General features: G+C 43.6%; 1 protein-coding gene across 11 annotated transcripts in view; it reads right to left on the minus strand.

The window, feature by feature from the left end:
* Positions 1-385: 385 nt before the first annotated feature.
* LOC108580161 (serine/threonine-protein kinase MARK2-like) overlaps positions 386-9,796 on the minus strand; it is a 42,264-nt gene continuing 32,853 nt past the window's right edge. For 7 of the 11 annotated variants that reach the window (XM_017943847.1, XM_017943846.1, XM_017943837.1 and 4 more), the window contains 3 exons: positions 3,150-3,191; positions 2,042-2,153; positions 1,394-1,896 (listed from right to left, as the gene is read on the minus strand). In XM_017943847.1, coding sequence (XP_017799336.1) covers positions 1,678-1,896; positions 2,042-2,153; positions 3,150-3,191 — 373 coding nt within the window. In that variant the 3' untranslated portion in view covers positions 1,394-1,677. Of the gene's footprint in view, positions 910-1,393; positions 1,897-2,041; positions 2,154-3,149; positions 3,192-6,954; positions 7,157-7,820; positions 8,665-9,796 lie in introns of those variants that run through there. The other 4 variants (XM_017943841.1, XM_017943843.1, XM_017943844.1 and 1 more) reach the window with 4 other exon arrangements.

Below are 9,796 nucleotides of genomic sequence, written 5' to 3' on the forward strand. Positions count from 1 at the left end.
CGCTCTCAACGATAATCCTTAAGTTACGATTATTAGTAGCTCCTCACTTTCTACCTCTTTCTTTCTCCCTAAACATTCTGTCGCAGGATTACTTCTCTATCGATGATAAAATTAAAATTAACAATTAGAATAAAATAATAATAATGAAAATAAAATAATAATAATAGGCTGTACCGCCTTGTAGTGCTGCATAGTTTTAAACCTATATGGTATAGATAAAAAAGTAAAGTATAGTAAAAATATTCGAAAAGTGAAACGATTCGCTCGCGTAACATTTCCAAATGGTTCAATTTCCTTCAACGTTCAGCGTTCAGCGTTCAACGAACGATGAGTGAGTGAGTGAGTGAGTGAGTGAGTGAGTGAGGGAGGGAGCGAGCGAGTGTTGTGTGTGTGTGTGTGTGTGTGTGTGCGCGCGTGTGCGTGTAAAGATAGATTTCGTTACTAACAATAAGTAGAAGTCTACGTTATTCCTTTACAGATTTCTCCAATAGTTTGATCGATTATGTACAAAGAGACCGCTTGTTGTCTTCTTAAGTGCTCCTTAGATATAAAACATAATTGGAAAAGATAAGGTTGCGAAAAGAAAGACCGTCGATATATCATCGTGGGTGTTCTGCACAAACCTTCTTTCTTCCGAGGAGTGCAGCACAGTTTTTCCTCCCCTTTCCCCCTCCTCGACAACCATTCGTTTGCTCGCCAACTTACTTACACCACGCGTCTATCGTGTAGGAAAGCTTGTATTTTACTAATACGCATCGTTAGGCACAGTCGCTCCAAATTCTCCCCTTTTTCCTTTCTTTTTCTCTCAAGCAAGAAGGAAGGAAAAAAGCCGAAGAAGAAAGAAAAAGATCACCGAGTGATCCGAATGAATATGGGATTGGCTCAAGTTAGATAAAACGGCAGACAGAGCTGCAACATTAAGAAAATTGTTCCGAATACATAATACTGCAATTCGTTTCGGTGCGATCGAGAGGGAGGGAGAGATAGAGAGAGTATACGACGACGGAAACGAGCATTGGTTTCGTTTGGTCGTCACGCGTCATCCTTGTTTGTTTGTTTCGGTGGCAAACGAAAGGAGGAGTTTGAAAGTACGATCTCATTTTTCCTTTCGTCCGCTCGCGATTTCCTCCTTGTTCGGCGGCACCCACTCCCACACCCTTCTGTGGTTGTCTCGTTCAGCTGGTTTCGTTTTGGCACTCGGGAGTATTTTTGAAATCGCGCGCGTGTTCTAGATCTGTTCACCGCAGTAGGACTACGATGTATGCACGTGCGTGTGTGTGTTTGTCGGATAGTTCCGAGGAATCAACGGGACGACGACGACGACGACGACGACGACGACGACGACGACGACGACGACGACGACGACGACGACGACGACGACGACGACGACGACGACGACGACGACGAGTGCGGTTGATTCGTCCGTCGCTGGTTTCGACTGGGACGTGGTGAGGGGTCGAGAGAGGATCAAACAAAGATCTCTCGGTTGTCGGAGTCGGAGTCGGAGTCGGAGGCGGAAAAAAAGTGAGAGTCCGAGGCGGATTGGTCGGTATCGTGGACGAGGTAAAAGTCCCAGAAGAAGGAAGAACGAAAGTCGTCGGTTGCCGTGAATCCGTATCATCGATCACGAGAGCGTTATGGATTGGCGCGGGCGGCTAGGGCGCCTGTTGTCGGCAGTCACAGCTTGAGCTCGTTCGCTATTTTGCTAGCAATGTTTTTGAAGCCGATCGACGTGCCTGAGATCCGTTTGAAACGTACGCCGTTCAGAGAAAGTCGTGGCAGTTTACACACTTCGATCTCCCACTGTACTTGGCTGTCTGTCGCCGCGTCGCCGTGCGCGCACAACAGCAGGAACCTTTCGCGCTGCTCGTACTGACATTTATTGGCGTCCAATACCTGGGGACAACCGATATCGGCACACGTTAGTTAGTAGCAAACTTTTGTCTCCGCCTGCTCTATCCTATCCTATTCTATACTCCCTCGCTAGACGCGAACAACACCACCGCGAATCAACGGAACCGCGCTACGCCAGTTTCAATACCTTTCGAATTTCGCACATGATTTCGTTCGGGTCTCGACTACTCGTAGTTTTCATGCTCCATGTGAAACGTAGACTGCGTGGTTTAACCTGCTCGTCGTTAGTGGTTGCTCCGCTGTAACAGAAAGGTGTTTTAAATCTGCTCGATCTATATGTATTCTATATGTATGCGTCTCCTTCGTCTATCTTCTTTTTCTCCTCTCCTTATATACATATATACACATATATACCAGGTACGTGTGTATATGTATATACATTGTATAAATATACATACAGACACTTGTCGGAGCGCGTGCATCGACACATTCCTTAAGCCATTGACCATCGTTGGGCCACACGCTGCTTCGAACCAGACGCAACGTAAAACGTAAAACATGCGTGCATACATGCATTTTGTGTCGCATACGTACTAACATGTTTTTACAGAACAGAAATAACTCTCGGAAAGTGTTTTAGTTGCAGACGCGTTAAAGATTTCGCAACGGTTACGCCTCTCTGCGTAATTATCGTTATTATCATTCCTTTCCTATCCACAACCCCTTCGAAGCTTTCGAACGATTCGCGAGTCAATCGAGGAAAGAACTGACTCGGCCTGGCATGTAAAATATTCGTAAAGCTGCAAGGAGAAAGGGAAAGTGGAGAAGAAGACTGGCAGAGAGAGAGAGAGAGAGAGAGAGAGAGAGAGAGAGAGAGAGAGAGAGAGAGAGAGAGAAGATAGAGATAGAGACAGAGACAAAGCGTGAAGAGTGTCGAGATCCCGATTAATCGGAATGTAATTACATACGTAAAAACGCAAAAGAAGTTTGTGTCGCGTTACAACTTACACTTTCAATCGACGTTGCAATCGTTATGTACGTTCGTACGTATGTGTATATATATATAAATATATTATTCGTGGTTGTTCGAACCGCAATCATTTTGCGGCGCTAGCAGATATAAGTACATATTTCGTAGAGTGATGAATCGTTGTAATCGTTACTACTCCAAGTGGTAACGAATAAGAATGAAAAAAAGAAAAATAATAAGAGACAGAGAAGAAAAAAAGAACGAACGGGACAAAATGTGAAATTAGAATGTACGGGTCCTGGTATTATGGTATGCAGCAACGTACCTCACTACTGGGTGCTTGGGAGGTACGGATGGGTCCATGGGGCTGAAATAACAAAACAAAGGTAGTTGCTAACAAACGCTAAACATGACAAATCATCAAATGAAATTCAGTTCATACGTATTAACCACCACCATTCTATCACCACTGCACACCTATTGCGAAACAGCGGCGAGTTACGTAGTGAAAAAGACACGTCCGTGGAACGCGTCTATTGCTCGCTAACAAGCCAAATTGTACGCAACGTTTTTATTCAAAGGAAAGAAAATTAAAACGCATACACAACGAGCACGTTCACCGATTCGGTTCGATTCGGTTCGATTCGGTTCGGTTCGGTTCGGTTCGGTTCGATTCGATTCAATTCGTTGCCTTTCGTTACAGAGGATTCGGAAATAAATTGATACAACGTATGCAAGGCAGTTTTAACATATTTATTAATACAAAATTATTACTATTATTGCTTCTTAAAATTATTTTAAATAATATTTCTATTCACTTTCTATCAGCTATTTACTGCCCTCCGTGTTCTAAAGATCCTAAAGTAAACGCACGCCTCTCTTGTAAGATAGACGATCCGTGAAAGAGTTTCTTTTCGGTGGATAGGCGCGGAGAGGGGGGAGAAAAGAAAGGGGTGAGAGAGAAAGAAAGAAAGAAAAATGCTAAACGATCGTTTGAACGTTCGCGGACGGGAAATTGGAGTGCAGCAAAGAGCGTTAGTCATTTACACATGTGCTATATTCGTAAATCTTATTCGTATAAACGTATTCTTGTTCTGTTGTTTCCCTTTCTCTTTCCTTCCTATCTTCACACGTATTACTTGCGTGTCGTTTCCCATCTCTTACTTTCCCACTTTCTTTTACAATACCATTTACCATTCGGTGAGGCGTGGATCGTTAAAAAGTTCTCTAGTCGAATTGCTTGTCTTTAGGAGGAATATAGCCGAATCGGAAATTAGAGACTACTCGCGGAAACGAAAAAACTTGGAATTTTGAGCGTCAATTAATCCAAGGCCACTTCTCTCCCCGACCGTTCCTACGATGTCCCGCTACCCCTTTCACACACATTCGCTCTTTGGCTCTTTCACTCGTTCGTTCGTTCGTTCGTTCGTTTGTTCGTTCGTTCGTTCGTTCGTTCAGTCATTCGTCGCTACAAATTTCACGATAGCTGTATCGTATCGTTCGGCATGTACATGTTTCATATTAACCAGATTATGCTCAACTCGTATCGAAAAACTAGCAAATCGGTTTTTCCTACCTATATTTCCTCGCTTTTCTTTTTGCTCTTTTTTTCTTCTAATAAAATACGCACGAAATGTGGAAGGTGGAAAAGAGGAAGGCACGCAGTTTCGACAACGATCCGGTTTGGAACGTACGCAATGTTCGAGATCGTCTGAACGATGAATTACAAAGTCAACGCTTGCTCGTTTCGTCTCTTTCGACGGTTCATTTTCGCAACGGTTAAACGACGCCGAATGAAGACGTTTTGCAAAATCAATGGTATTTTTGAATGTCTTGGGTGTGTACTGTCTGAAAGATGTGTGTCTGTATGTTGCTGGTGGTGTATCGTCCATGTAAACTTAATAGTAAACTAAATTCCCATTACGCACTGTCGATCGTTGAAAAATTCTATCTCGACTTTTTGGCCAAGTTTCCGAATTGGCCGACGGTGCGTAAAGGCGCTTAAAGTCTGCTAAAGAGCCTCTCTTGCATGGACGTTGACTTTGGTAGCCGGACTTGCGTAACGTGCGGGATGATCAATCACCTAACCACCTTGGATATAACGATTGTCCGCAGAAATACCCGAGAATTTATCTTTCGTCTTAGAGGACGGGTATTATTGCAAGATGGCCGAGTGTAAGCCGCAGGGGGCCTTGAACAAGGATGACTGCAGGCTTGCTGCACAGTCCCAACGGCCGACGGGAAATTACCGATTTTAGCCGTCACTTTCTATGTTTTTCGTCTTTGTGTGTTAAAAGAAGGCATGCGAAGGGAAGAAAAGGAAATATAATGGAATGTGTGGCGAGGTCGCGAGATTTCTTCGTCCTCGAGGACAAGAGTACTGCTCTGGCCACTTCCTGGGACTTTCCCAGGGAAAAGGGGGCTACTTACATTCTTTCTACGTGCATCGTGTCGTTTATACGTTAAAAATAGTTCAAGTATTGTTACGTACGCAGCCTAGCCGACATCCCCTGGAAAGTCCTTCAGACAGGGCAGATGAGCGCATTCCGTTCTCAGGAAAATATAGCGTCCCCACCACCAAAACCCACGGTTTTGTCGGGTATATAAGGGGCCTGGTCTTTTAGCAGAACGTTAAGAGTAACTGGCAGAGGCCAGTCGGAACGTTAACTAACCCCCGTGGCTCGTCGCGTAAACAGAGAAGGAATATCCACGTCAAGTCGAGAATTGACCATATAACTATAAATTTAACCGATCGTTGGATCGAAGCAACTTGTAACTTCTTATTTATACTAGAATATGTAGCATTGTAAAGTCAGACTAGCTCGTTTCAACCAAACCTCTCCTGAGTAACGTTAGTAACGAATCAGCTAAATCGAACATTACGACAAGCAAATTCCTCAGATCCTTCCAAACCTCGAGTACGACTAATCCTTCCTAACCTGGAGTACCACGTATTCTCGTACGTTCCAACCTCCTATCAACTAACCGACATTCCGCTCCGTGTAACGACACAAGCGTAACAGCCGTAACAGCCGTAACAGCCGTAACAGCCGCAACAGTGTTATTTCGTTTAAATAAATATATATTTCTGTTAAAAAACCACGTCACTTCGAAAAATGCCTCTGATTAGACGTTTCATCGTGTCTGGTAGCAATTCAGGATCTAAAAGAAGGGAAATGCACGACGTATTCGTCGAATCACACCAATGAAAAAATTGTACGAAAATATAAAGCGCGAATGTTAAAACGTACGAAGAAACGAAGAGAGGGATGTGTAAGATTAAATTCACGGAAGTAATATTTATGAGATAAATAGGCATACGACGTCTGATATCGATTCTTTGAAGATTCATCCACGGTTTCACCACGCACGTTCGACGATCGTCATTAAATTGTCCTCGGCTCTTCTTCCATTTTTATGAAATACAGTTTATTTTTCATGTTACGAAGCTGTACAAAATACTTTACGAATGCAAATACTGTAGCTATATGTCGGGAACAATATATTTACATAAATTACACGCATATGTATATGGCGATATACATGTACATTCGTCATAAAGAAATGCATTCTCGGTCGGACGAAAGAATCGATATAAGCATCTTTCCTTTTGCTTTTTTTCGTATTGTTTGTTTTTTCTTTCCTTATAGACTTGGGGGGGTGGTTCGCGTTACGTTCTCGTAAATAAGCGGGTTTGCGCCGAAGAAAAATTCGAAAATCGCAAGGTTAAACATAAATTTCACATTTCTTTTGCCGGCGCAAGGGACGAATATGCTGGATATCAATAGGGAGGAAAGAAAAACAAAGAAAAAACAAAAAAGAAAACCGTATAAAACGAGTTTCGAAGGAGAATATCGATAGAAGAAAGAAAAATCGACGTTAGATAGATATTCGATCGAAGGTTCTTGTTATCCAACATATTTCCCCGGAATCGTAACAACATATACGGCTTTACCCTTTCGACGCAATCCTAAATAAGAGTATGTGTTGCCACAGAAAGAGTAGGAGATAGAGAAAGAAAGAAAGAAAGAAAGAAAGAAAGAAAGAAAGAAAGAAAGAAAGAAAGAAAGAAAGAAAGAAAGAAAGAAAGAAAGAAAGAAAGAAAGAAAGAAAGAAAGAAAGAAAGAAAGAAAGAAAGAAAGAAAGGGAGAAAAAAAAGAAATAAAAAGAATACGCTATGTAGGAAGTCACGGTTGGCCACTCGGTCAGACTTTAACTACTTTGCCGGTAAAATGTCTGTATATTGCAGTTGCTTGATATTCAGCGCGTGCGGCTCGCTCTCATTTCGGCTCGAGGGAAACAAGGCGAGACTTCAGCATTCACTTAGAAAACCTGTCAACGTACGAAGAATTTTCATGTACTCCATTATCTTTGTGAGATCAACCGTGTGACGTTTGTTAGTACAATTATACCACTTCCATAAGGTTTAGAGGAGGCGTGCTGATACGTTTTCGGTCTGTCTATCTACTGTCTACATAGAGGTGATACGAAAACGTTCAACCGATCGGGGATCGCGAGTGTGCTCGTCTCGTTTTCTCTCGTCCACGATCTTTCGTCGCGACACGGAAGAACTTTACCGAGGTTCATCACGATCACGAGAACGCGATACGTTTAATTTTCAGTCCGTGCGATTTTGGCACACTTGCACACAGGCACTGTTTGTCGCGTATCGCGGCTAAAGAGGTCCGTGTTTCGTCTCGTTCGCGGAGGAGGGTAACGGTTCTATAAATCGCGTTACGCCATGCACTCGATATTTCCTTTCTACCCTGTTTCTCTTTCCTCTCCTTTTCTTCCTCCTCCTCCTCCTCCTCCTCCTCCTCCTCCTCTTCTATTTATTCCTATCCATCGCATTTTCTGCTTTTACACTCCTCCTCCTCCTCCTCCTCCTCTTCTTCTTCTTCTTCTTCTTCTGCTCTTTAAACGGATTTTTCCGATCGAGGAAATACGAGAGAGAGAGAGAGAGAGAGAGAGAGAGAGAGAGAGACAGACAGACAGAGAGAGAGAGAGAGAGAGGAAGGAGTCACAGAGACAAGCGGTGGAACGAACGAGTGCATCGTAACGCGATTTGCGAACGGGATTTGCGTTTTCGTTGAAAAACGTTCAAAGGGTCTAGGAATTATACGTTGAGGTCGAGAGAGGTATCTATGATAAGCTAGAATATGTCGCTTCGTATTTCACGAACCGCGGAACGACGAACGGTCGACGTTCGTTATACGGTAATAATATATATCCTAGGACGAAGGAAGGAAAAACGAAGCCGACCTACTGCTACACGTCACGATGGATACACGTATAAAAATATAAAGAGATTAGGTATGTCTTTAGAAGATGAGCGGCATAAGTGTGCACGTTCGCTATAGCTGGCAGGCTGAATTAGGAAAGGCACGACGATTCTCTCAAACCCTACGTCTAATTGTAAGAGGATAAGGCGGTGGCGGCGGTTTGTCCGTATGTTGTCGCGCGTCGGGAAGACACTTTGCGTTCCGAAGGATCGTTACTAGAACCGCGCGTTTTTTTCTCTCTCGAAACGAACAGCAACAACAACAGCAAGTTCCTTTTCAGTTCTCAAGCTCGACGATACACCACAGAATAACAACAGAGTGTGAAACCGCGTTCTCAATCTTTTCCTTTTCCTTTTCCTTCGTTCCCCCGTATCTTTTCTCTCCTTTCCATTTCGTTTCGTTCGTTTCTCCAACGCATCCCGATATCCGTGGATCGTTGGCCGTTTCTAGGATTCTTCCATAGGCGGATCGCGCGCATCGGTCGTTAAGTGTTCGCGCGCCTCTACGGCCTTCGTTTGACGAGACTCGAGCGAAGCCAAGCTTTAATCGGTTCATGTCCTGTAGCATACAATACACCGGTATAGATTAATTTCCAAGTGTGAAGAATTTGAACGATGCACCAATGGCTATGCTGTGTCGGCAAATCGGACAATTTCCGCTTTTTGATCTCTAACTCACAGGTTACACATAACCTCTATAGTAGGTGTCGACGATGCGTACAGTGACCATATCGTGAAAGTAGAAAAGATGTCTGAAGGTGGTGAGGCGAACGGCGGATTGCTCTCGTTATTCTGTGGCATTGCGTCCTCGCTTCGAACAGTTTCTCAACACGCGTCATTACGCTCTTATTCCCCCTCTGAATCTACGCGTCTAGTGCAACACACACGCATTGTCACTTTTCCGATTACCGTTGTATGCGACAAGATCAAGGTCCCATATTACAAAGTAGGTGAAGTGTACTAAGTCAAGGATATGCCTCGCTACAGTCGAGTCAAAAAGGGATGCACAATGAGTATGCGAGGTGGCCTGAACTCGAGCTGCTGGCCAAGCAGTATTACTTTCATCTTGATCAATTCACAGGATTTTTTCTTGCGCAAACGGGAGCATTTGAACGTCAAGCAAGTGGTGCGACGGCGGTACAAGTTCGCCACAACGGATAAAGAGCGGACACGACGTAGTTTCTACTTTTCTTTCTCGTTTCGGCTTTTTCTTCCTCGACCTGCACGGATCTTACGGGAGTGAAGGGAAAGAAAGGAGAGGCTACGAAGAGGGCCGCGCTAAAGGGTGCTAGAAACCTTTTCAAGCAGACGTTTATGGGACAAAGAAACGGTAAAAGGTGTTACGTGAACGCGTCGCGCGGTTTTGGGTGAAAATGCCGTACAAATAAAATACAACTAGGAAATATCGTGAAGAAGCTACGTATTTTCGTGGCTTTCACTGATAATGGTCGCTGCTCGCTCATCGGATTGCTAATCGATCATACTGTCGTATCGTTTTTGCTGTACATATTGCGTATACGTGTATAAAAATGTATAAATACGAGATACAGAAATATGTACGTCGTCGTATTATCGTATGGTAGGAAATTTCCAGAATTACATAGTCATTGTGCATCCTTAAAACAGAAATGTCATATATCGCATGCAAAACGATAGGTTCGACTCGTTTAAACTATTGCAGCATGAAATAT

This window comes from Habropoda laboriosa, unplaced genomic scaffold, assembly GCF_001263275.1.
Source record: "Habropoda laboriosa isolate 0110345459 unplaced genomic scaffold, ASM126327v1 scaffold2, whole genome shotgun sequence".
Classification (NCBI taxonomy): Eukaryota; Metazoa; Arthropoda; class Insecta; order Hymenoptera; family Apidae; genus Habropoda; species Habropoda laboriosa.